The 26,394-nt window shown below is 51.4% G+C and overlaps 5 protein-coding genes across 5 annotated transcripts; 4 read left to right on the top strand and 1 right to left on the bottom strand.

Moving 5' to 3' along the window:
- Window positions 1-17: 17 nt before the first annotated feature.
- On the bottom strand, window positions 18-2,963 carry LAJ45_10765 (uncharacterized protein; the record flags this gene model as incomplete). The annotated part of the gene is made up of 2 exons (XM_046120281.1): window positions 18-2,260; window positions 2,357-2,963. The coding sequence occupies 2 exons, from the start codon at window positions 2,961-2,963 to the stop codon at window positions 18-20; spliced, it is 2,850 nt and encodes a 949-aa protein (XP_045966509.1).
- A 6,299-nt stretch (window positions 2,964-9,262) lies between these two features.
- LAJ45_10764 (uncharacterized protein) lies at window positions 9,263-11,109 on the top strand (the record flags this gene model as incomplete). The annotated part of the gene is made up of 3 exons (XM_046120280.1): window positions 9,263-9,667; window positions 9,879-10,932; window positions 10,994-11,109. The coding sequence occupies 3 exons, from the start codon at window positions 9,263-9,265 to the stop codon at window positions 11,107-11,109; spliced, it is 1,575 nt and encodes a 524-aa protein (XP_045966508.1).
- Window positions 11,110-15,012: 3,903 nt separating this feature from the next.
- LAJ45_10763 (uncharacterized protein) lies at window positions 15,013-18,998 on the top strand (the record flags this gene model as incomplete). The annotated part of the gene is made up of 2 exons (XM_046120279.1): window positions 15,013-15,433; window positions 15,586-18,998. The coding sequence occupies 2 exons, from the start codon at window positions 15,013-15,015 to the stop codon at window positions 18,996-18,998; spliced, it is 3,834 nt and encodes a 1,277-aa protein (XP_045966507.1).
- A 2,228-nt stretch (window positions 18,999-21,226) lies between these two features.
- LAJ45_10762 (uncharacterized protein) lies at window positions 21,227-21,795 on the top strand (the record flags this gene model as incomplete). Its single annotated transcript, XM_046120278.1, has 2 exons — window positions 21,227-21,498; window positions 21,588-21,795. 2 exons carry the CDS (start codon window positions 21,227-21,229, stop codon window positions 21,793-21,795), a joined length of 480 nt encoding a protein of 159 aa, XP_045966506.1.
- A 2,620-nt stretch (window positions 21,796-24,415) lies between these two features.
- LAJ45_10761 (uncharacterized protein) lies at window positions 24,416-26,191 on the top strand (the record flags this gene model as incomplete). The annotated part of the gene is made up of 9 exons (XM_046120277.1): window positions 24,416-24,421; window positions 24,715-24,731; window positions 24,787-24,829; window positions 25,325-25,354; window positions 25,447-25,524; window positions 25,589-25,811; window positions 25,884-25,885; window positions 25,958-26,023; window positions 26,090-26,191. 9 exons carry the CDS (start codon window positions 24,416-24,418, stop codon window positions 26,189-26,191), a joined length of 567 nt encoding a protein of 188 aa, XP_045966505.1.
- Between the last annotated feature and the right edge of the window lie 203 nt (window positions 26,192-26,394).

Raw genomic sequence — 26,394 nt, 5'->3', positions numbered from 1 at the left:
ATCATAACAATATCCAACTAACAGATAACACATTTCTCTTTCTGCTCGGCCTCAGTTCCAGGTCCTCCTAGACTTGATCGCCTCCCGGGCTGTTGCGCCGGGCCACTCGGCGATCCCGCATTGTTCGCAATCTCCGACATGAGATTTCTGGCGGCCTCCGCTCTCCTCTGCGCTGGGCTCATGCCACCGCTAGCTTGAATTCCCGCTGGAGCAGTTGTTGCGCCAAAACTCGCTCTTCGGCCTCGGCCTTGACCTGCACCCCATGCTTGCTGCTGTTGAATCTGCTGCTGTTGCTGGTACGCACTCAGCTGGGGCTGGGGCTGGTTTGGATGGCGCTCATATGGCGGCGGCGGCGGGGTAGTCTCTGTTCCATCTACAGGGCGGTGTGTGAACTGCCCCGAGCCTCCAGGGTGCCGTGGGGGTGGTGGAGGAGGGAGACCGCGAGGTTGCCCTCCCATAGACTGCGAGGGCCCATGACGCCGCTGTCGCTGCTCCGCATCTTGTCGACTCCGGTAACGTTCATCCTCCTCCTCCTGGAGTTGCATAGCGAGGGCAAGATCTGCATCGTGGTCTACGATATCCCCGGGGGCGGGTGTATGGGTGTCGGTGACACCGGGGATGGTTTCCCAGCCCTCGTCAGGGTCGAGGAGGGAGCGGACCTCCTGACGTGGTGGTGGTGGTGGCGGCGCGTCGCCGGCCCCGACGGGGCGGAAGTCGCCAGAGAGGAACTCGTTGTTACGACCTTGGACATCTACCATACGCTCCCATACTACCTCTTCATGTCCCGCAAAGCCCATATCTGTCACCAAGCCCATGAGCGCATGAGAGTCCCGTCCTCCAATTACAGTCATAAAGTGGTCGTTCCGGAATAAAATTGCGACATCACCAGTCTTAAGTCCACTCTTGACGACCTCGAGCCCGTGTGCTGTCAGCTGCGTTCTGCTGCGTTCCATCCAATCTCGAATGATACCTGCATCTTCAATGATCTGGTCCTCCCCATCTGCAAGAGTACCGTCCTCGGAAGTGACGCGAGAGATAATCTCCCCTTCGTGGAAGAGGAGGGTTTGAGCTTCTTCGTAGTTACACACAGTCCGTCGCTTCATCGCCGCAAGTACAGGATCAGAGGGGGTTGGGAGCCAGCCATGAACAAGCGGGATCCTGAAAGCACCATATAGCTCCATTTCTCGTGTATTTTCGAAATGCATTGTGTGGGTATTGGTAGGAGTATCCTCAGAGTAGAAACGTGGATTGACGTTCATACCTGTGTGGAGCGTTAACAGGAATGCGAAAAGATCGCCGACATCTGGGAGGCCCGCTGCGCCGCCACGGTCCATGAGCTCTTGGAATACAGCGTCCAGGAGGAGTTCGAGTGAGACTTGTTCCCGAAGCTCAAGGGTCTCCCAGAGAGCTGTTTTAGTCCCCACGGGAGTAGAAAGTATCAGTGCATTTACGAGAGCTAGCAAAGGACATGGGCCATTCGCATTTTGCAGAAGAATTGGGGAGCGACGAAGTGGGGCATTGGGAACAGACGGGTCGGTCCAGGCAATATGTTTGATTTGGTAGATTTCAGTGGTCGTATTTGCGGAAGGGGGTGGCGGCGGTGGTGGCCGTATATTTAAATCTGCCATCGCCTCTACTGGTATAGGCGGCACTGGCCTAGATTGATCCGGTTGAGGTATTGGGGCATCAGCTCTTATAGCGCTATCGCCACCTACAGATGACGGCGCCTTAGGAGGCTTCTGGGGACCTTCTGCGACTCCTGCAAGGCGGCGCTCTTCTTCCCAGAACTCCGCCTGTAGTCGCTCCTCTTTCTCCCTTTCCTGAGCTTCTTCGTTGCGGCGTTGAAGTTCTGCACCAGCTCTAGCACGCCTGTCGAGCTCTTCCTCCCAAGTTTTTGCAACCTCGCCTTCTTCCTCGTCCTCGTTCCAACCACCCATACCGACTGCCGGGTATCCTCTCCTTCCCGGATATGCTCTTGTAGTTGATGCGTCGAAGGAGGATAAATCCATCCCTGGATCGAAACCCACTGAAGAAGTCGAAGACGCAATCGAGAACTGTCTGTCTCTATCTTCACCAGGTCGCACGGCGGCAACCGGCGGAAACCTTTGTGGCTCGGAAGCAACATTTACTCCGGTCTGGTTTGAGTGGTTAGGCGCTTTTGAGGAACTAGCGCTAAAGTTATTGGTCGGATTGTAGAACGGCGAATATTCATTGAACGGTCTATCATAAGAGTTGAAATTGGCAGCCATAGGAGAAGAAACTGCACTTGTAGTTAGTAAAGGTATATAGGGATGTTGAGCCCGAGATATGAGTGTCCAATTGCCCAACGATATCTTGACATAGGGAATTAACTCACTATCTTCGCTTTGCCGCCGCTCTATTGGCGTCTTTTCGTTTCCCCATATATCTTCTGAATCTTCATTCCCTGTGACGAATGCACCATGCATCGTCGTCTCCACACCCTTCTGCTCAGGAACGACATGCGTATTGATCTCTGGTTGCTGCTTCTCGCCCCCAGGCGCACTGTGTGTGTAAACCTCAGCATTTTCAGCTGGTACCTTCATCTTCCCACCTCCAGGTTGCAGAGCCTCAGGTATGTCTGCCTTTTCGAAGCTCCCCCTCGGTGTCTCACTACCCCGCTGCGAGCCCTCATTGCTTCCAGCGCCAACTCTTAAACTATCTGGTAACATTACGCCACCTTTCGCAACGCTCTCGGGCTCAGGCGCATGACTTATATGATGAGCAGGTGGTGACCCAACTCTCAAGCTGTCCGGCAAATCTACCGTTGCCGTGGAATTACTCTCTGCACTGGGACCACGGGTCATTTTCCTCGCTTGCGCTTCTCCGAGATCTTGTGATTGCGATAACGAGGGAGGGTGAGGCTCTTGGACGCCAGCAAGATGGGGGTTTGAGTCTTCGGGGTACGGAGGCCTGACGCCGTGTGTATGCTGGTTATCTGACATTATGGAGGGAATCACTTGCGTATCGTGTGAGAGGTTGGAGGTATCGCGAAGAGGTATCGTGGGATAGAAGAGAGAGGAGAATAAGAATGAGTTAAGAGCGCGCAAACGCGCGTCTGGGTGACGTTGACGTGGGGTATCTAGCCACGAGGTGACGCGGCCAGGGTGTGTGTGAAGAGGGGAGATGAGCAATGCGAGAAAGTGGCTCCGAGCGTGGTAGATATCGAAGTCTATTGAAGTAGATTCTATGTCTGGGGGGGAGGGGAACGAGATTAGCCCGGTGATGTCTGCGGTGGTCCCTGCTGCGTTATCTTATACTAATTGTTTTTATGCCCTGTTCCGTTGAGGAAGGAGTAGATACAGACGACGACGGTGCGAGGAGGGGATCTATGTAGGCACGAGGCACGCCACACCCTTGGAACAGGAACCAGCGATGCTCGGCCCTTAAGTTTCCATCACATGGAAATCGTAGTTAGGGGTTCTCCGTGGTCCGTGAGGCTTAGACACCCTTAAGGGCTTAAAATGACCCTGAATTCTCGATGTCATCGCCCCAGTGCTGCTCCTGTGGCAAGAGAAGAGCATCAGCGGCTCGATACCTGGGTACTCTATGAGAGTTCTCCCGGTATTCTATCCTAGCAGCAGCGCCCTTACTTTAATCCATTATGGGGAAACCGGTTTAATTTGTTATCTGATGCGTAGAACAAAACCGTATGAAACACTGCTGGTTTTCGTCATCCCGCCTGACCCTGTCCAAACGGCGATCCTATGTATATAGTTGGTGCTAAGATAAGATAAGATAAGATAAGATTCCAACTGGCTTGGCAGCTAGATACAGACCTAATTTCCTACTTCTCAAGAAACTGTTCAGAAAAGGCATGATCTCTTCATATCACAATTCTTCTAGTAATGCTGCTTCATAGCTTAGGGAAAGGTGAAATATGGTCTCTTTTTTTCTAAGGTAAGAAAAAGAACATCTAATAAAAGAAAGATGATCTAACTTTCAGGCCAGTTGATGAATGATCACGACCTGCTTTGGTCTCTATTAACCCACATTACATCAAGCATACACTAGTACTAGCGAGGATATATAGGCTTTATGCGGATGAATTTTTTTGATGGATTGAGAACTTACTGTCGGAAAGGATGAAGCTTTCCCCGGATCGTGAGCAACGCATTCCCCTTATAAGAGCAGGACAATATTCGCCAACGTCCATCAATGATAATACTCTAAGGGTACCAAAAATAAGTTTGTATTCCTCCCCCGTCATAATATTGTAATAGTTCTAATAGAAATCGGGAATGTTTTTATCTGGCGTTCTGAACAAACCTCACAAGATAGCGTTCGTTTTCATGGACAAACCCGGTACAAACATCGCGGTAGGCGATAAGGAAATAAGCGATAGAGCAGGCACAGTCGGACTCCCACACTAGATATACAGATACCTAAACGATTATTCAGGATACGAAGGGTTTATATTTGGTCCCAGAAGGAAGGACGGAAGGAGAGACAGAGTCAAATTTGTTAGAGCTAAATAGTTACTTTTCGTTTCTTTATTTCTCGCAGATGGCGGTGGATTTTTGACAGCTTGCCGAATACCCTTCATTGGGCGTGGCCGGGAGCTAGCGGGGTAGTTCTGGGTATTGCCATAACTGTAAGGTTGCATGCAATTAATGAATTAAACAAAAAAAAAAAAACCTCGCAAGATCAGGTAAATGTTACGGAAATATGGTCATCTGGCCACCGGCGGTAGAGTGCACGCTTAGCCTGCCGAAAGCGCTCTGCTACACGTAACATATAGAAGTGCATTGATAAAGTCATATGTTTCTCTCTTATAGAGACCGTCTTGAACGGATAAAGGAGCCAAATCCGAATACCTGTATTTCCGAGTGATATCTGGTGAGTCTACCATAACTACGAGTGACTGCTCATGACTGCCAATTGATCTTTGACATACACGGAGTCTATCCTAGTACAAAACTTGCTCAAGTTTACTCCTGGTTTGTGTCATTCGAAGTGAAATTTGTCCGGATTTCTTGGCTTCTAGTGAGTTGGACTGGTGGGCTCTTATCCCGTTAGTGATGGGCACGAGGCAAGTTGTCTCGAGACCTTTAGCAAAACAAGACGAGACCCGGGAGCTGACAAGACAAGACAAGACAAGACCAGATCCGGAGGTCTCGAGATAAGTCTCGAGACTTTTTTGACTTTTTTTCCTCACCTAAATAAATTCTCTAGCCTCGGCCCAAAAATAAAATGAAAATGAAAAAATGAAAATGAAAGAAATTAAACCTTTATTTGCATTGATTAGCATAGTCATAGTGCCTTCCCATCCCCATGGTCACATGACGAAAAGTCTCGAGACTTTGACGAGACTAGACCATTGTCTCGAGACTTTCAAGACTCAGTCTAAAGAATACAAGACGAGACGAGATTGAGGTAAGTCTCGTCTCGTCTCGTCTCGTGCCCATCACTAATCCCCGTAAATGGGCTAGAAGGAAACCTAGAGCAACCACGACCTAAGCTTCCTAATCTTCCTAGATCTTAGGCCAGCCCGAGTTGAGCTAGAGAGGACGAATTAGCTCTTATTTTCACGGGATGGGAACCACTTCCCTTCTACCTCCGTGAAAGGGAAAGAAAAACCTTGGGGGCGACCAGATGGTAAAAAGGCAAGGTCAGACAGCCGGAGAGCCAGGCCAGTGATAAGAAAACGATAGTTATCTCGCTTCTGTTCTATCGGACGCTAAGATAGATTTCATGATGCCTATCGAAGTGAGAGGTGCCCGGTGGGTTTTCTTTATATATAGACTGTGTTTAATTACATGTAATATCAAAGAGCATTTTTGTTGTTCAACGTAGGGTAATTGGGCATGGATACATATAGCTGTACGTTAGTGTTTGGGTTAAGGCCGGCCCCAGACCTTCTTATACCACACAGCAGCGTAGTTGTCAGGTAACAGGTAGGAAGGAGGAATAAATACACATGCGTACATCTCACCACTCAACCTTCTCCTTCCACCACCAAATACTCTTTTATCATCATCCATAATCTACTATTAGCTATCTATCATTAGACAATCACCATATTCATCATGGGAGATCCAGTAACGAGGTTTCACCTAAACCGAACGTTAACGCCGAGGGCAAGGGAAGAGAGAAAGAAGGAGTCCAGTCACCGAATTATGGATAAAGATAGTCCCATTCACCAGCCATCCCGTCTGATGCTGGGGGTCAATCTCGCTCAATCAAAGTATCCGTGTTTTCCACCATGATATCGTGATAATGAGTGAAGCTATATGACCGTTGAGCCGGTTTTCACCAAGCATTCGTCAATATTCTTTCTTTCTTTTTTTTTTAAAAAAAAAAAGTTACCTTTCCCGAACATAGCTGATGTTGACGCATTACAGGACCAAAACATGATATCATGGCTAAATAAGATCTGCAGATCTCATCAGGCGAAGGGATACATCGTTTGACACACCGAGGGTAAATGGTATAGATGAACCCACGCCATCCTGGATTCGCCCAGGCTGAGCCGGGTGGGGTTTCTCGAGTGATATCTCATGATTCTGCACATGAGGCGAGAAACCTAATTCTCACGCTGTGGGGTACAGTGAAGTCTCGATAGTAGGAGGCTGAGGACACCAAATAGCATGCCAGCATCGATAATATGCAGTTTAATAACGAATATGCTACTATGGGGACTCCACTTTATATCCACCTTGAGGATTCCTCCCTAATGGAATCACGACTATCACTAGTGGAAAGTCAGACAATGGACGGGGAATAGATTCACTGAAAGGATAGTTTCTAAATAATACGGGGTTCAATGGTCTGCGGGCTGGTGATATAATGCCTTAATATCCGCTAGAACCAACCAGGGGTGGGGACTAAAAAAATACATAGTAAGGAGGGGGAAAAGTCTTCTGGTAGCCCGCCTGGATGAATATTGCTCAAGACGAAAGAAATTAAACCCATACTCTGTATTGGGCAAAGGCAGGCTGGTATAGCGGCAGAAACACCTCTTTTGGTTGGCTACTTTCTCTGGAAAATCAAACGGCTTTCTGATAGAAAAAGAAAAGTACAAATTTATCTTCAACAATCTAAGCCGGCCATTGTGTGCTGAAAGGGCACATCATTTACGAATGGAACATGCTACGAAGTCTTCGGGTTGGCCTTGTATGATGGCAGATGATAATTTACTTAAACTCTGGCAGTACTTTCGGGATTAACGCGGATATCTAAGTCGCCCCCAATGTCTATTGGAGAGTAGAGCACCGCAGAGTTCAAGGCAACAATGGTTTAATTGTGGGTTGTGCTGATGTCCTACCACCAAAACTCCAAAAATTGGCTATCTCTGTTCAAGGATTACTACTTGAGTGATTGGGTGAATGGCATCGATCTGCACTAAAGTTTCCCATACAAGTAATTTTGAGCTAGCCAATTTTTCGAGTTATGGCGGTATCTCTCTAGTCAGTCCACAATGATATAAAGTCATTTATGCCAGACAAAAGATGTTACACGGAAATGGTGTAACCGGGAGTGTTAACATCACTCTAAGAATACAGCTTTCATCTTGGACGACCATAAACTCTTACTAGGAGTTCCATATATGTTATACTAAACAGTTTATACCAACAACTAACAAGCAATGTAAGCTCTAGGTCTCATGATCCTCTGTTATCCTTTCCGGAAAAGAGATATCACAAATTAATACAAATGAAAATTACACCATCCCTAGTAGCACTCATTACTAGAGCTATATATATCGACTATCAATAGTGAGAGCTTCGGCGTAGAGTCTCAGCCCTCGGGATTCATATAAGCATCCTGGTTCGGCGCACATGCTTTTTCGGAACTCCGAGAAAAGCCAGTATGACTGAGATACACCCAAAGACATAGCTTTAGTCAAGTATTCATATCAGGGTTGATTTATAAAGATATGTATACGGGGTTACTGAAGGCGCGGCATACGAGGGTACAGGGCGCAGTATTTGCATATCCTCGGAGCCCTAAGGCTCGATCCGCCGCAGGAGAGGTCATCAGACATTTTTACCCATAGTGGTGGGGCCTATATCTTGCCACGAGCAAAAAGGAATGGATAGATGAGATGAGAATAGTTAGCTAAAGAAAGATTAGAAGGGGCATCAAGGCATTAGTTCGAGAAAGATGAGACGAGATGAGAGGATCCGAGGACCTTTTGGATGAGTATAAGGCACGGCCATTAAGGCTGCGCGGGCTAGACTGGCCTCTCATCCACCATCATCCAAAAAAAAAAAATTAAAAACCCCGCATATAGACAAATCGCACGAGCAACGATCCGATGTCGACCGCCCAGTGATGATATCACCAAAGAGGATACTGCGGATGTGTAAATTTATCAGCACAACTACATGTAACTACCTACTGCGAGCCGGTGGGAGTCAGATATTCATCTCAGTAAGAAGTCGTCGACCCCTCACCTGTGCATTTCACCCGGAGATGTTGGTGGAGGGGAACATCTTGAAAGTGTGTGGTGGGGTGCCATATCCCTCAGATCTCTAACTGCCCTAGATGGATCGTGTTTTTTTTCCCGGAGACATTCGATCAGATCGAACAGACCGGTTTTTGACTTTTGTTTTTTTTCCGCTGTGTGTGTGGGAGTCGAGAGGGAGGTTGGGAGGGGTTAGACACACATATATAAATAATAATAAACTACATAATTGTATTCCACCACCACCACCACCACCCCGCCGTGACGGAAAACGATGAGATCGAGTGCATATATAGGTAGGGAGAACTGTTATGGATATGCAATTTTGTTTTACCCACTACCAAATACCGTCTTGTGCATACCCGGTGGGACGAGAAACAGATTAATCGGATCGCGATATGCCATTACCAAGGCAGAGAGAACTCGCATATGATGCAGCCCTTACTCGGATCAATTAATTGAGTGATGGGTAGGTATTGGTACCGGTATTGGTATTGTACCTACATCACCGTGAAGAGGAGAGAAGACCTTCTCTGTAGCACACACACACCCACCCATCCATCCATCCATCCATCCATCCATCCCCAGATTTGCAGCCCTACCAGTGCCAGAAATACCCCTAACCCCCGTCCCGAACAACCCTGGCCCCCCCCCCCCGCTATACCGGAGCCATCGCTTGGCATCCGCAACCCATAATTTTCGCAGATCCCACAATTTCTTTTTCTCTCTCTCTGAGTCTCTCTGCACCTGCCCGCCTCACTCCTCCCCTCCCCTCCCCCTCCCCCTCCCCCTCCCCTCCCCTCCCCTCCCCCACCACCACCACCACCACCAAAGATGGCATCCCCGCACGACCTCATCCTCCCGCACACACACATCCTCCTCCGCCTGCCCTCCGGCGCCCCGCGCATCCTCGTCATCACCCCCGACACCACAATCTCGTTGGGCAAGTTCGGGTCCTTCCCTGCCAACGCGCTGCTCTACCGGCCGTACAACCTCACGTTCGACATTCTCGATGCGCCGCAGTCGGGCCTGCGGGTCGTGAGCGCCGCCGAGATCACCCGCGATGTGCTGGGCGGGGCCGGCGAGGAGGAGACCGAGGCCGAGGCGGGCGAGCACTACCGCGAGGAGAAGGAGGAGGCCATGAGGAATAATAGGGAGACGGTGGATGATCCTGCCGCGCAGAAGATGAGCTGGGAGGAGATTGAGGAGGCGAAGAAGGTGGGGTCGGGGTCGGGGAGGGTGGGTTCTTCCGCTTTTCTTTTTTGTGTTTTTTGATGTCGGGGGTGAGGGGTGCAGTGTGGGTAGGAATGTGGTGTCGTGATCATTGGCACGGCATTGGGCTGCAATTGCAATTGGAATTGCAATTGCGGGTTCCTGCAGCCCTCATATCTACATTCTACTCTACAGCATATCTACATATCTACAAACCCAGAACTAACACCCCCTACAGGACCTCGTCCAAAAACTCCTCTCTTCGCACACCGCCCTGCACCAAAAGACGCCCTTCTCACTCCAAAAGTACACCCTGCGCAAGACCAAAAAGTTCCTGCGCCGCTTCACCGTCCTCCCGCTGACCGTCAGCGCGCTCAACAACTACCTCCTCGAGGTGAAGGAGCCCCAGAAGATCCTCGACCTGCGCGATGAGACCCTTGGCCTCATGCTCTCGCTCGGAAACGTCCACTATGGCGGCCGCTGGCTGGTGATCGACGAGACCGGAGGTCTCCTAGTTGCCGCTGTGGCAGAGAGACTTGGGCTGCTATACCACACGCCCGACCCCACCACTACCACCACTACCACCGCCGCCGCCGCCGACAACGGCGCCGACCCCACCGACGACCCCGACGGCGCCGCCGACACCACCACCACCGAAGGCGACACCACCCCCGCCACACGCCCCCCACCGTGCCACCCCCCCGCACCCGCGCCCCTCAAGACCTCAAACACAATCACGCTGATCCACCCAAACGAGCAGCCCAACCTCTCCCTCCTAAAATACTTCTCCTACGACACCAACAACCCCACGCCCACGCACCCGCTGCACACCCACCTGCACACCCTCAACTGGCTGCAGGTCGTCTCCCCGCACACCGACATGACGCTGCAGCAGCCCCCGGAGCCGCCGGGCCTCGCAGACATCCGGGGCGGCAAGCGCGGCGCCTACTACCGCAAGCTGCGCCGCTGGCAGCACGTCAAGGCCATCGCGGACGCCACCGCCGCGGGCGGCTTCGACGGCCTGCTGGTCGCGGGATATATGGAGCTGTCTGGGGTGCTGCGGTGGGCGGTGCCGCTGCTGCGCGGGAGTGCGCAGGTCGTGGTGTATGCGAGCTCGAGGGAGCCCGTGGTGGAGTGCGCGGATCTGTATAGTAGTGCGAGGAAGGCGGAGTGGATTGCGGGGGGTGGGGGCGAGGGGCTGGATCCGACGTTGTTGCTGGCGCCGACGGTGATGGAGGTGAGGGCGAGACGGTATCAGGTTTTGCCTGGGAGGACGCATCCGGTGATGACGAGTAGGGGGGCGGGGAGGGGTGTGTGTTGGTGGGGACGAGGGTGGTGCCGGTGGTGGGGAAGGTGGAGGCGAGGGGCGTGTGGAGGGGGGGAAGAAGAGGAGGGAGGAGGCGGAGGAGGGGGAGGCGGAGGAGGCGGGGAGTCCGCAGAAGAGGATGAAGGGGGAGAGGGGCGGGTAGAAAAGTGGGTAGATGGGTAGCTTTTTTCTTTTTCTTTTCTTTTTCTTTCTAGTTTTAGGTTTTCTTCTTTTCGTTCGTAGGGTAGCTAGCTGGTCTGTAGAGTAATATTCCATAGCAATTGACCAAAAAAAAAATCTGCAGTCTCTTCTCTTCTCTTCTCGTGTTCTTCTTCTCGTCTTGTGCTTCTTCTTCTTCCCGTGTTCTGCTGCTTCGTCGTCCGTCCGTCGGCCGCCGTCTGGTTTCACATTTTTTTTTCCGACACGACGATCATTGCAGCTGTGATCTACCTTCTCCACCCAACCCAAACCCAACCCACCGTTCTCCCCCCAAATGTGACCCACATGTCCACTCCACTCCACTCTGCTCTGCAGCGTAAATCCTCCGGCCGCCTTGGGCATAAAGCATAATGGACTAGGTAGAGTAGGTAGGGAACGCAGAGTATGTAAAGCAGAGGACATGCAATGGCCATTGCACCGGCAATGGCATCCTCCCTGCCCTGTGGAGGGAGAGACTTGTGGGTATGGGTAAATACCGAGAGGTGCCCCCCCCCCCCCCCCCCCCACTGAGGTGGTGTAGAGTAGCCACAAGATTGTGTCACAATTCACAAAATCAAAAAAACCAAAAAATGCGCAGAGAGAGAGAGAGCCTAAGTTGCCTAACTAGGGGCGTTTGTATCATCTTGTGAAATTTTTTTATATATATATATATGTGTGTATGTAGAGTTTGGATATGAAGAAGAGATATCCCAGTACATTACGCCACAGAACAGGCTCTGTTGCATGGTCAAACGCGAACATCTGTTACCTCCCCGCTCCTCCTCCTCCTACCTACATACTCTAAACTGGCTACATAAAACAAGTTCAGCTGTAAAAACAACCATAACTAGCGCCCACTTACATACAGCAGCAGCAGAGAGAGACAGCTAGCCATCAAACTTAAAACCTAAAACTTAAAACTGGTGATGAATGTTTTGTAACACATTGACACAGCACATCATGATCACATCACGTCACGTCGAACAAAAAAATTTTTTTTTATCGCTTTGGACAAACTGTCCTGTCGTCACCAGCCCAAAACATGAAACCGACCCTATAACTAGCGCGGCGGCGGTGGTGGTGGTGGTGGTGGTGGTGGTGGTGGTGATACCGGGAAATAGAGTACTCTAGGTAGAGTAGAGTAGAGTAGAGTGGTTTTTTATTTAGTGGTATGTGCTATCATTTCTCCAACTGGTCCGCAGGGCGACGTGCGTAAAGTACGGGCGGATAAATACGGCTGTCTGTCTGTGCTAGGGAGAAGCAGAGGAAGAAGGGAAGGGGAGAGAAGAGAAGAGAAGAGAAGCCTTTCCCGAGGTACATACATACATACAAGCTAGAGTACTCACTCTACCTACAGCATACAGATAGAGATATGTAGCGATACTGTTGGGAGAGAGACAGACAGAAAGGATATTCCTTCTTCTTCTATGTACTCCAGGTAGGTATTCCAGAGTTAGATACCTTGATGCCCGCATGCGAACGGAGGTAAGTTTTTCCCATTTTCTGGCCCCTCGACGCGGTCGCATTGCTAGCGCTGTCTCACAACCACCTGGCCTGGCTGGCCATGCCATGCCATGCCACCTCCGCCCGCTCCATCATGTTGGCTGGGCGAATCAGGGCGATCAGCCAGAAATTCTCCGTAGCGGGGGAGGGGAGCCGGGGGTACTGGTGTAAGGTATGGTATTCTGGAGTATGTAGGTGCTGTTACTCTACTCTCTACCCTACCGAGAGCACAGAGAGAGTAGAGCAGGTACCCAGGGAGGGAGGGCTATTTCGGTTTCACCCCGATCTTCGGCTGCCTGCGCAGATGTGGCCAGGGCGGGTGCTTTAATTCTGGTTGGGCGCGGACCAGCACGATACGAGGGGATGGATGTACTATGTAGGTAGGGCAGGTATTTGTGGTGAATGCAATGGTATGGATTGACGGGGGGCGGTGTAATAGAGCACATGGTGTACTCTACATATGTATCTAGGTATCTAGAGGATGAGTGAGAGTGGTGAGAATGAGAATGGTGAGATGGGCTCCTGTTGGCTGGCTGGCGTGCTCATCAATTAATGCCATGTCGAGCAGATAGAGAGATAGTTACCTCATGCTCATGCTCTTTGATATGCGAGTCCACTCTGATCTCTGTTGCTGTTCACATACTCACAATCCATACCAGGCCATGACCAGCCATACCCTTCCCACTCTACATACCGGATACCTAACCTGACTACATAGGTACCTACATACACATACTCTCTAAAGTACTGTACTACTGCTTACAGCACTTGCCTACCTACTTTATGATAACCTGTAGCTGTAGCAGGGTCTTAATTGCGTGTCCGTTTTTCCGTGGAGGTGGCTGTGAAGCCATTCCTGTGATTCCTGCGGGTGCGGCTTCTTTTGGATGGACCGTACCGTACCGTTCCGTCCCTTTCTTTCTGGATGCTCTGCTTGCTTGCCTACCTACCCGAATTCCTCCTCCTCGACAAGATACAATTCGCATGATGTACTCTAGCTACATAGGTAGAGAGTACGAGTGAGTATCTAGGGTACATGTAGGGTCAGGACTCACGACGAGGCCGTTGCTGGCTGGGCTGCAGCCGGGAACGGACGAACCACTCACTGCCAGCTACAGCTAGAGCAGAGCAGAGTAGAGTACTCGTAGCTGTCTCTACCTACAGCACTGTAGGTACTTTAGCTACATGGGAGCTATGTACTCCAACTACATGTAGCTCAGGCTACAATCCCTTCTCTACATAGCAATTGAGTACCCGTAACGGTATGCGTTTTTTCCTTCTTCCAGCCTGCCTGCCCCCCCAGCCCCAGTCAGTCCCCGCAACAGCAGCAAGCCCCCGGTTTGTGCCAGTCGTAACGGTTCATGTCTCTCTGTCTGTTACAAACCAGCCTGCCCTGCGACACAAGCCATTTATCGGTCCCAGTTACCTATTTACTTTATCCTGCCTATCGATCTCCCACCCCAGCCAGTAGAGTATGTAGAGTAGAGTACCAGCAGCCACGCTTCTTTCTTACTCTAACCTAACCTACCGTACCCCAATGTGCCCCTCCCCGGGGCGAATTGAATTATGGGCCTATCGCGACACCTCCTCCGTTTGCAGGGAAAAAAAAAAAAGACACACGCTCACACACCACATACCACACACACATTTTGGGGTTGACGTGGACGCACCTATTGGTAAGAACAGAAGTAGGTTTTCCGTTCATGTCTTGTGGGGTACATACCTCACTCACTCACTCCGAGTTTTTTTTTGGGGGGGAGGAGGCTGCTGCTGTATGTATGTATTAAAATGCAAAACCCGCTTAAGGTTGGGTAGGCGGCAGGCGGGCGTTTGCTATATATGAACAGCAGAGGAGTGCCTGATACATACTTACAGCTGCTACTTACTCTTGCTGCAAGCCTTCTTTTTTTATTTTATTTTATTTTTTCTTTCTTAATAATAAAAACGGTTCTGTTCTTTTCTTCCCCCCCCCTTTTTTTAAAAAAAATACTACGTTATACTTCATCTCGTCAATCCCCACACACCCTCACGCTCACACCTTCTGGCAAGGTTCGATCTGGACGTCTGGGAAGATATATATACACATCTATACCTCCAACAAAAAAAAAGGGGAAAGAAAGAAAGAAAGAAAGGGAAGGATTGAAAAGAAAATATATATTAAGAGAAGAGAGAAGCCCACTTACTCACTACTCACCACTACTGTATACGAATTAACACATCCCATCCATATATCAATCAATCAATCAATCAATCTAGCTGCTAGTTAGTGTTCATGACTCTCACTCTCCGCCATCTCACCACCACACCAAACTAGCACTCCAATCACCACCCATCACTCTCACCACAACCACAACCACAACCACCCATGTCCATCCGCCGGCGCAGCCGCGCCTCCTCGCGCCCCTCCCCCATGGAGCTCGAGGTCCCCGCGGACCCCAACACCTTCACCTGGCCCGAGCGCTCCCGCAAGAAGTTTGTGCAGCTGGTGGCCCTCCAGTGCCTCGTCACCCCCGCGCCCATCACCACCGAGCACCCGATCACGCTCGAGGCCCCCGAATACGATACGACGAGGCGGAACAAGCTGCCGCACAAGACGGAGCGCGAGATTGCGGACCACTTTGCGTTTCTAGCGGCGGGCGATGGAAGCGGCGCGGCGTGCTGCATTGAGGAGGAGGGCGAGCAGGGGAGCGTCAGGTTTCGGCTGGCCATGAATGAGGGCGTGCCTGTGGGCGTGTTGGAGGGGTTGAGGGCCGTGTTGAGGGAGGTGAGGAAGGTGGCGAGTGGGGGTAGGGTTTATCTGTTTCTTTTTGTTTTTTTGTGGTGGTTGGTGGTCACTCACTATCAATGATCACCCCACCATGTTTCCTCTTTTCCGTACCCCAAGTTATCATTTCCATCTCTAAACACCACCGCTAACACTCCCACCCCGCACCCACAGAACAAGCCGAATCCGACATCAAGGCCGCCGTCTGGGCCAACGTCCTCGCGCTCGAGCAGGCCAAAGTCCACGCCGACCTCCTCGACCGCTTCACCCGCGGTTCCCGCCCGCTCATCGACCAATTCACCGACGCCCTCACCACGCCCACCACCCCCGACGACGCGCACGCAGCCCTGCAGAAGATCCACGACCTCTGCACCCGCGTCACCAGCACCCCGGACCCAGCCCGCTGCACCCGCGACCTCGACCGCCTCCTCGACACCTGCTACCGCTTCCGCGGCTCACGCAGCTTCAAGACAAACCTCAAGGCCACACCCGCCCGCCGCGGCCTCGTGCAGATGATCGAGAAGCTCGGCCGCTACAAGACCGCCAGCAACGCGCTCGTGCTCGCTGCACGGAAGTTCCCGGCTCTGTTTGCGGCCGTGAGTGTGGAGAGCGTTCCCACGCTCCCCGCGCTCGACGAGCGCGCTGCAGCCGGGTTCAAGGGCGTCTATGTGGGCGAGGTCGTCCAAGACCTGACAAGCTCCCCCGAGGCGCTGTGCATGAGCCGCCTGCGCGCCGCCACGCAGCTGGGCAGCGAGAAGCTGGCGGGGCGCTACCAGGAGCTGTGTCAGGCGGCGCCGACGGCGCACGCCGAGATGCAGCTGGTCAAGTTCTACGAGGAGAATGCGGGCAGCATTGCGGCGCGGCCCGCGTTCATCGGGTGCAGCAAGAAGGCGTGTTTTCTGTGCGGGCTGTTTCTGCAGCTGCAGCGCCGCTTCACGGTCAGTAAGGCGCACCAGAACATTTATCACGCGTGGACCGTGCCGACGATCCGGTGTGCGAGCCCGGAGAATGCGGTGATGCTGGACTTTGTGGTGGAGAAGATGGCGAGGATTATCGAGGACTCGTGTAGGAAGATGTTGTGGGAGAAGCCGGACGAGAGTAGCAGTGGCGGTGGCAGCACCGGTACGAGTATCATTACCAGTACAAGTATCATTACCAGCAGCCCGCACAAGAACATCCTTTCCACGGCCTTTGCTTCTGCCCCTCCGCCCTCGTTGTCCGGGTTTGTGACCCCGCGCTCACCGCTCTCGCCCATCTCGCCGGGCTTCTCGCGCCCCAGCACCGCGGCATCAAACCTTCACAATATCAGGCCCTCCTCCTCCGCAAGGCAGACGCCAAAGCCCGCACCACCACCGTCCACACATGCGCCACCATCGAAGCTCACAGACTCCTCGGGCGACAGCTCCAGCCCAGAGCCAGGCTCGCCCAACCTCTCGTCCGAGTCCAGCTGCACGTCCGTCAGCGAGGACTCGTCGAAGGAGTCGTCGTCGTCGACAAAAGCACCCAAGCGCCAGCCACGCACCAAGCAGCAGCAGCAGCAGCAGCAGCAGCAGCAGCACACCGAGGCCGCACCACCAGCAGTAGCAGCAGCACCTGTCGCCGCCGCAGAGCGCATGCCAGCCATCATGGCAGCCGACGCACCACCGGCGGTGCCCATGCGGTCTGCGTCCAGAGCGAGAGAGTCCCCCGCCCGCCCGGGCTCATCCAGGTCCACCCGCAAGAGGGGGAGTCCTGTCGAGGTGCCCAAGGCGGCCGCAGAACCACAGCAGCAGCACCCGGTCATGAGCACCATCACCCGCTCACAGTCTGTCCGCGTGTCACGCAGGGCCACAGCAGCCCCACCGCCGCCGCCAAAGGCGCCCACAAGGTCTGCCTCCGTGGCCCGCAGACCCACCACAGCCACGCCCGAGATCCCAGCCCGCCGCGGGCATGTCCGCTCTGCCTCGGCCATGGAGGTCAGGAAGGCGCCCGCTGTGTCTGATGCAGAGTCTGTCAGCCCTGGTGCTGTATCTCGTCCCTTTGGCCCTCTCCGCCGAGCACACACCGCTCCGGCCGAGTCCACAGCCACAGCCACAGCCATCCCTACTCCCACCAGGAGCGCCATCCCCGTCCCCCGCTCCGTCTCCCGCTCAAACCGCAAAGCCACCGCAACAACACACACGACACCGCCACGCTCGCCCTCGCAGGTGCGTTACACCCGCGTCGACAACCCCGCCACAGCCGCCCGCAACCGCAGCTCTCCCTCCCGCGAGCGTGACCACTCCCCGGGCCACATCACAAGCTCGCTGCGCCACGACTCGCCCATCAGCATCGCGCGCTTCGAGACGGCGATGGCCATGGCCGTGACCTCCGTCACGGGCTCGCCAACAATGGTCGAGCTCAAGGGGTCGTCGGAGTCCTCGTCCAGCGCCCGCACTACTCCTCGGGGCTCACCGTCGTCGTCGAGGTCGAGAGCGCAGAAGAGAATGTCGCCGCTGTCGGCGGACCCGGAGTGTGCTGTTGTCGATGTCGCTGCCGCTGCCGCCGTGCCTGTGCCTGTGCCTGTGCCTGTGCCTGTGCCTGTGCCCGCGGCCGGTCTGGGGCTGAAGAAGAGCAGCGGGACGTCCATCCGCGACTCGTTCGCCTCTGCGGCCACCAGCCAGACCACGACCGCCGAGACAGCCGCAGAGACATCCAGCACCGCCGCCGTCATCGAGCACGCATACGCCCCTCTTCACCACCCCCTCCTCCACATCGACACCGAGGACGACCCCCCGCTCACACCAATCACAGTCGCAACCCCGCACGGCATCTCCATCATCGACTCCTCGGAGGAATCCTCCCCTACCACTACTACTACTACCACTACTACTAAGCGCAGCCTCACCGAGCGCCGCGGCCGCGCACTGAAGCGCGTCGAGCCCACCACCCCCGGAAAGCGCCCGCGCTCCATCCTGGCCGTTGAGCGCAAGCGCGCCGCGATCGATAGGGCTACCGCCGACGCGGCCGCCTTTGTGCAGGAGAACGGCTTCGAGGCGCAGCGCAAGCGCGGCATGACGATCGCAGATGTAGTGCAGGCGAGCGGGTTCCAGGCGCAGATCAACCGCGGGATGGGAAACGGAATGGGCGGGGTGGGCGTGCGTGCGAATAGCAGGTTCCAGATGGGGCCGAAGGGGTATTACAGCGACACCGAGACGATGCGGGCGCGGCTGCGCGGCGGGGCGCTGAGTACTATTTCGTCGGAAGAGGCGGCGGCGGGGACGGCGGCGACGTCGTCGGGGAGGAGTAGGCTTGGGAGGAGGCCGCAGGAGACGGAGTATACGCTGTACCTGGCGGGGCCGGATCATGACGATAGGACGCTGGGGGAGAAGATCTTTAATGGGCGCTTGAGCGATGCCAACAACAATAATGGTGGCGGCGGCGGCGGTGGGGAGATGAAGCAGCGCGCGGGGTGTAAGCTGCGGACGGCGCTGCGGCCGGCGGAGAAGGAGATTAGTGGCATGAGGGTTAAGGAGGTGTCCAAGAGTTTGGAGGAGATGGTGTTGGATATCTTTTTTCCGGATGCGGTGTTGAGGTTGGAGGTGGTGTGGGATGGGCAGATGGCGTGACTACATGATTGGCTTGATGGCGTTGAGGAGGGGGAATGATTGTTTGGACGGGTTTGAGATGATTGATGGAGGTGAGGATGATGCATTTGTCTATACGAGACGATTTTCTTTTTATTTATTTCCGTTTTCTTTGGCTAGAGGGAGTTTTTTTTTTTTTATTTTTACGATTTACGATTTACGTTTTTGGGGTAATTATTTTTTATTCTGCCTGGGTTTTGGTTTTTCTTTTTCCTTTTTACGCATTTACGCATTTACGCACTTTGGGGGTTACCGCAATATCTTTTTTTAACGAACGATTGATATGATGGGAAACATGCTTTATTACGATATGACTGACAGGACGGGGGTTTTATTTTTTATTTTTTTATATATATACATACGCGGAGACAGGGACATTGATAGCCTAGTATAGCCTTTGGTAGTAGGAGGGAGCTTATAGCTAGCTAGCCTTGGGTTGGCCAGGCTGTTTGGATTGCAGGTCGATTTGAATACGATTTTGGCCCCCACTGATTTTCTTCTGCCTTTGTACTTTTACCTCTACTTTTAACTATTTTCACCTGTGCGTTGATGATGTGAGGCGGGGCGGGGCGTGAGGTGAAGTGGATCTCCATACTCTAGAAGATGTGGGGAGTGGGAGTGGGAAGGGAAGGGAAGGGAGGAGGGGAGCACTCACTCACTCACTCACCCAACTCCGGTGTGCGCTGCTCGGGAAATGATCAGAGCCTATAGCTAGGTGGAACACTTGGTGCGCTGAGATAGGGTGGGGGTGGTGAACAGCGATTACTGGAACGCAATTACTGGAACGCAATTACTGGAGCGGCCGGACGAACCTCTGGACAGAAGGCACCTCCCTAATCCAATCCTTCGTGCGTAAAGGTCGGAACCGTGCACGTAAGACATGTCTTGTGGTGGTGAGGATATTCATAGGTAGCCACTCCCACTCGGCCTCTGTGGAGTAGAGCATCAAAAAAAGTGATATATGCCGTATTACACCCGTGGTTGGCTGGCTGCTTGGGATGGAGTGGCCAATGAGATGGGTCACAACCCCCGTGAGAACACAGACCCGGTCATGTCAGTCGCGATCTGAAGTGTCATGTCGGGGGTTGTGGATGTGGTGATCTCTGTGTTTGGTTTGGTTTGGTTTAATGGTCTGGTGGTGGTGGGAGCTAGGAGCTAGAAACACAATGTGATCCACGGATTCGAAGACGAGGATTTAAACACGATGTGATGTGGCTAATCAATGGGCTTGGTGCATCACTTCACTTGCTGTGCGTGGAGTATGGATAGAGATCGGTGATGTATGTATGTAGTTCGAGTGCGGCGGGTGTTTCCGTACCTACATGTACCTCTAGATACTCGACGAAGAGCTAGGACATGGGGCTTGCATACGTACGTGAGTGCTCGATGATGATGATGATGATGATGATGGGCCAGCTAGCGGACGGAGTAGGAGTAGAGTAGGCACATACGTATATGTCCATTAATTACATATATGGTATATGGTATATGGAGTAGATACCTCCTACTGGGTTTTATGTTTGGCAGTTCCTAGATCCGATAGATAACGAAGGCCCCCGGCCGTTGGCTTTTGACAATTCCCCAATACATCCTACCAGTGGCTAGCTTGCTCAACTAACCCTTAGCCACTGAGAGATTCTAGAAGAACCCGCCTCCAGGGCTGGTAATCAAAAAAAAATAAAAATAAAAATAAAACGTCTAAAACATTTCCCAGTTAGCGTGGTCATGTTTCGGTATAAGGCAATTTTCGACAGGTACCAAACAAAAAGCGATGCAATTTAAGTAGGCGCCGCCGCATCTACAGCCAGGGGCCTGTAGGTATATGTACAATGCCATGTTATCGACCCTACTAGGGCTGCAGCTGGCTGTTTGTTTGAGGTTCAGTTACATACATGTTATCCAACGCGCGGATTATATAGCGGCGAAGCACAGACTATCACTCGCACCCATCATCTCCTCACTCTCCCCCAGCCTTGTCCAAGACGACGCCTCGATCGGCCGGCCAGGCGCATCTCTGTGTGGTCGCGGTAGGTATAAGACATTTTGACAAAAAGTCAGTGCTCACTGTTTCCCCGATCAGTCAGCCGCACGCACGTGCATCTTTTTTTTTCTTTTCAGGTTTTATATTTAGGGAACGATCATATAAATTCCAGCCCTCCCTCCCCACCGAGCTTCGCTACGAGCGCCGCCCTAGCTTCTGATACACCAAGATGCTGCTGCTGCTGCTGCTACCCGGAATCAAGTACTCCCAATTCCTGCTCTTCTTCCTGGTGGTTCTCGCGAGCCACGCGATCCACGCGATCCACGCACAAGCCAACGCCGCCGCCGCCGCTGACGCCTGTAAAGCAGGGTCATGCCTCGACTTCCGGTCTCTGTCTGCGAGCTGCGGCTACGACATTGATCTCGATCAGTCGCGGCAAAAGACCTGGGACGAGACGATGTGTGTTTGCAGTGATTCGTCATACACAAGAATCAGCAACAGGTAGCTACATGATCTATGCCCTAACCACTACTTTGTACGAGGGAAAAGAAGCTGATGAAGTGGTGTTTTTTTTTTTATCTTAAAACCAGCTGCTTTGGTTGTATTGGTGCGCTAGGCATTGCCGGCTATAACTCGACTCAATGGGGGGACGATTGCTACGAAGCATATTCACAGGCACCCCAGAAGTCCGCCGCCACCGCCGCCACCGCCGGGGTAGATCGAGTTATTTACAGTGCCCTTGTAATGGCCGCGGCTAGTATGAGGTTACAGCATGTACTCGCGTGTACTGGCTGGTAGCTAGCAGATAAAACCCAGAAAATACAATTGCCTGGTTTTGAGCGGCGCCGCTCCATACGCCTTCGTCACTTGCATTTTTCTGGTTCTTGCTAGTTGAACGCGAGTGCTGCTGCTGTGAGGGATAGATGGGGTGGAAGAGATTTGTATCATAAAGGGGGGGGCTTAAGAGAAAATGTGCTATTGATCCCGTGACCAATAGTTTCAAACGGCGCTTGCCGGTGATGACCATTGATGGGGGAGTTGTTGCGATGAGACATTTGGTTGGTTTGGCGCTGTTATTTACCAAGGGAGTTGGAATTTTTCGTCATGATCAGCCAGAAATGATGGGCTTGCATGTATGTTTCTTTATTATTCCCTCGGGGGATTGTTATTTATTTCATGATCATTGATAATACCGTTGATATGATTCAATATTTTTAGTTTGTTGAAGCCCTTGGAACTGGTGAAGACAGTTAATCAATCAATATTGTCCCTAGTATATATTCCAGTTTCGAGCAACCAGAATTGAGCAATGGAATTAATAATATTTAGGGATCTCAGACTCGCCCAACGTTATCCACTAGTATCCGGTTCTATTATAATCAAGAACCGCAGTGGCCCAGGGTTTATATAGGATGTCTGTCGTTATATTGCTATTTTAATAGCATTCCTTATAACTCAGATCTTAGGGGGTTCAAATTCGTCCCATGAGGGGTGATCCGAGGCAAAGTTTGCGACCTCAGTAGGAATGTGCGTCATGAATGGGATGAAATATCCGGCCACTTTCATCTTAACGAACGGTTACTTTGAGAAGCAAAATTCCGGCCCTTTATTTGAGATATCCTGACATTAGACGCTGGTCCATAGTATTCCCATGAACATATCCCAGAAGCCTATCTCGTTTTTCCTTTTCTATAGGAGGCTAGGACCGATATCGGGCTTTTCGGGCCATATATACACACTGACCAGAAACCCCGAGTAATTTCGAATCCATAGCGCTTTTCCTTAGTTTCTTGCAAACTATAATTAACCTTTATCTGTGGTGCAGATGCATAACCTATCTCGCAACACTAGCACTGACCAAAGATAAAGGCTCGTGGATGGAAGCCTGATGACGAGGGCTACTTGAACAAGGAACCACTCTTGGCCTCCAAGAGATATATGGCGTAGAGTACCACTGGTGTTAGGTGCCTAGGACCTTTGATGGACTTGAGACTAGATAGAGCAGGGCTTAAGCACTGATTGGTACCGAGTATAGCTTAGAAGAATACCATCTCCCCATACATATTAAGCCGTTACGGTCATCGGGCTTCCTTGTAGACGCGTCAAAAGCTATTTGATTTCTTTACACGCAGGTGGATCTCTTGCTCGTCCTATATATAGCGTTATTTGCTATAGAATATTATGACGCCTAGGAGAAGAATCCAAACTTCAATGTAAGGGGGGATTCCCACTCCAGGCCAGCTTAGCAGGATATATGATGACTTATCGCAATCCCAACTCCTTTTTGCCCCCTCTTTCCCCTACAAACCCATACCGAGGGCTGGGCCTCGCGCGTACTCTATGGGCGTTACAGGCTTGCCTCTTCCTGCAGGAAAGGGCGCCACCAGTCTTCTCAAACCTAAGATAGGCTGGAAGAGTTTTAATTGTAATCTTCCCATGAAGAGATGGGTAGAGTACGGCATGTACAGAGTCCGCAAGAACCAGACTGCAAATCTTCGCTCTTCTTGAGCCCTTGGTGAGACACAAGACCCTAGGGGGTTTAAACCTTACCAAGGGCTCGAGAAGAGTGAAAAGACTGCTTGATATAGAGCTTTAGTGGGCTTTCGTGTCCCCCCCCCCCCCCCTTCTCCCCACGGACAGGCTCCATCAATTATTTCGCCCCTACCAGACTAATCATAGGCAACAAGGGTCTTTAGGAGTGGAAATATTGTAATGTGGGCTTTTTGGTTCGCAATATCGTCATCTTAGTGGACATAAGACAGCGAGGCGACAAGGGAATTAGGGCATTTTCAAGCTTCTGCCGTCAAAATCTGCCAAAATACCCCCCCATATTCTACTCCGACTCATTCCAGCTATATATTAGCCTCTTAAAAAAAAACTGAAAGCTTGAGAAATTATCCTACTACTAAATGGATCACCAAGTGTCACTCGGTCTTCACTCCTGCCCTTGCACGATATAGAACCATCATTTGCAATTGGCACTAGTAAGTACAAGTAAGTGCAGCTGCGGTATACATTTACTCGAACCGGTTTAAATTGTGGAGACAAAGGTTTATATGGTTCAAGCTTAATGGCTAGAGCTAGGTTCAATCCTTGACTCAGGGTCCTCGATGCAAAGCTCAGAATTAAGGATAGGTTGTTGATTTTTCATGGTGCATGTTGTGGACCGAGAGAACGAGTTAACATTTAACCACATGTGCACATATTGTGCTGCAGCTGCAGGTGGGCGCTTATGATGACACTTGAGCTGTCACCACGTAGGCCTAGGCTTGCACTCGCTCGGTTAGTGTGGAATTAGGGAGCTCCCCGAAAGCTTGTCTCGTGCTCAAAATTACCCTTAATCTTCTATTCTTTCTACTAGAATAGACAACTATCAGCACTAGTCTCGGTCTCAGCTGCGGACGTAAAACACGATACCATGCCCGTGACGTCAAGGCTTTGCACGTGAAAGACTTTCAGCCTTCTCAACCTCCCCTTCAACCACTACACCTTACGGCCAACATCTCTCCAAATCTCCATATCCATCAAAGATATATATTCCGTTCGGTCTACATGTGCATGGCCATTGATTAATTGGAGTCTGATCAAGAAGGTATGTGCTAACCTCCAGTCTGTCCTACATGATCCTGACGGGAGGCATAGATGCCTTGGGACATTTACCTCTTCTCGATTTGATCTAGTGGCCTCGAACTGACCATATAACTAAAGCTCTTATAGGTCTCTAGCCACTGGACGTATATGACCACTTCGTCTTTTTGGATTGCAAAGCGTTAAACTGACCACCAGCAGCACGACCCACGAGTTGCATCGCCGCTCAAAGCTTCACCTGAAGGTAAGGGAGTTCACGAGGCTAAACACCACTTGCTTGCCTTGAGCTACTCGAGTGCTCGAGGCCCCAGAGAAGTAATCTTCTTTATACCATTAGGGTTTTTCATCGACTCAGGGGATGTTTCGATTTCCAAAGTCTGGGTGTTTATAAAAAGACGTTTGTCTTTAATTATGGGGTTTTGCAGTCCGAAACAACTCCGTTTGAGAAACCTGGCATACTGTCAAATACAGAGGCATCCCAAGAGAGGCGTTTAAAAAAGTTTACCTCTGTTGACACCATGAATCACGCAAGTTAATAAAACACCACCCCCCCCCCCCCCCGGGCCAAAGAGAGATAAACGAACCCTAACTTGACAAGATTTGCCTCCATCTCTTAAAGCCTTGCGGGCTTTGCGGGCGCCTTCAGGACGCTTACACCGCTTGAATAATGGATCAACTATCAAGCAAGCATAGGTCACTGTGGGCCTTCGAGATAGATTGTTGAAAAAAATAATGAGAGAGAGGCAGTGAAAGCCACAGATTTCAAGAGGTTCGTGATGTTAATGGAAGCGAAAAAAGACGAAATTGTTTGGTTTACAACAGTAGTATCAACTTATACGAACAATATTCTTCTGGGGATAGACTCGCTCTCCTAGTATTGGTCTAGACTTGGAAGCAGCCATTTCGGCAGGCCAGAGTCTACTCACTACGAGTGACACCGTATGATCCTACAATTAACCAACCCAACCAAGGCCAGTAAAGCTAAAATAGTTATCCATGGCAGGAACATTCTAATCCAACCCGATCAGCTTCATTTTTGGTTCCGTCAATTGTTTGGTCCATATTTAGAACAGAACGCAACGTGTCCCGGACTCCCGTTTGGCTCGCCAAGACAACCCTGGAGAGATGCGTCACGTTACGTCACTCGTTTTCTTATTCGTCCGATTTCTTCGGGTTTTGTTTCGTGGGGAGCTGGGTTCTCAACTTTACCTTCCTTGTATTAAAAGGTCTATCAACAACACCCGAGTGGATTTCAATTACGGACACGACCGATTAGATGAATAGTGAGGGGTAACTAGCAGTAATAAACACAAACTCCGTTCCTGAGGGATATATTGAAGAGGACTTACCCCTCGCTCATGAACGTCAACAGCGAGGTTTCAAAATGCGAGTTTCGGCGAAGTCTTATCATAGTATGACAGCGTCTTGTTTCACAAACGTCAGTTGGATCCCTTTTTTTTTTCTTTTCCTTTTTTCTTTTACGTGTTTTTAATATTCCCTAAAGCTCCATTTTATTTTGAAGCAAAATAACGCCCACCGGATCATTACCTTCATTACCGCCCTCTTGACCGCCGCGTCATTAATTCCATTTACATTTTCCTTTTGATCGGGGACTACGTGCAGACAGGCCCAAAACACGTACCTTTCCCTAATTGCAAGAATCGCCACCCCAATTATCCCCCCGCTTAAATCAAAAATAATGAATAGCAGTAACCGTCCGCCCATAGAAAGAGAAAATATTAGCCAACGATAAGTAACCACGCGCACGAGTACTCAACCAAACAAATAAAGGCACGTTCGGGTCAGATA

The sequence above is a fragment of the Morchella importuna genome, assembly GCF_003444635.1.
Source record: "Morchella importuna strain M04M26 chromosome Unknown Morimp01GS050, whole genome shotgun sequence".
Classification (NCBI taxonomy): Eukaryota; Fungi; Ascomycota; class Pezizomycetes; order Pezizales; family Morchellaceae; genus Morchella; species Morchella importuna.
This window is presented reverse-complemented; position numbering and strand designations above follow the sequence as displayed.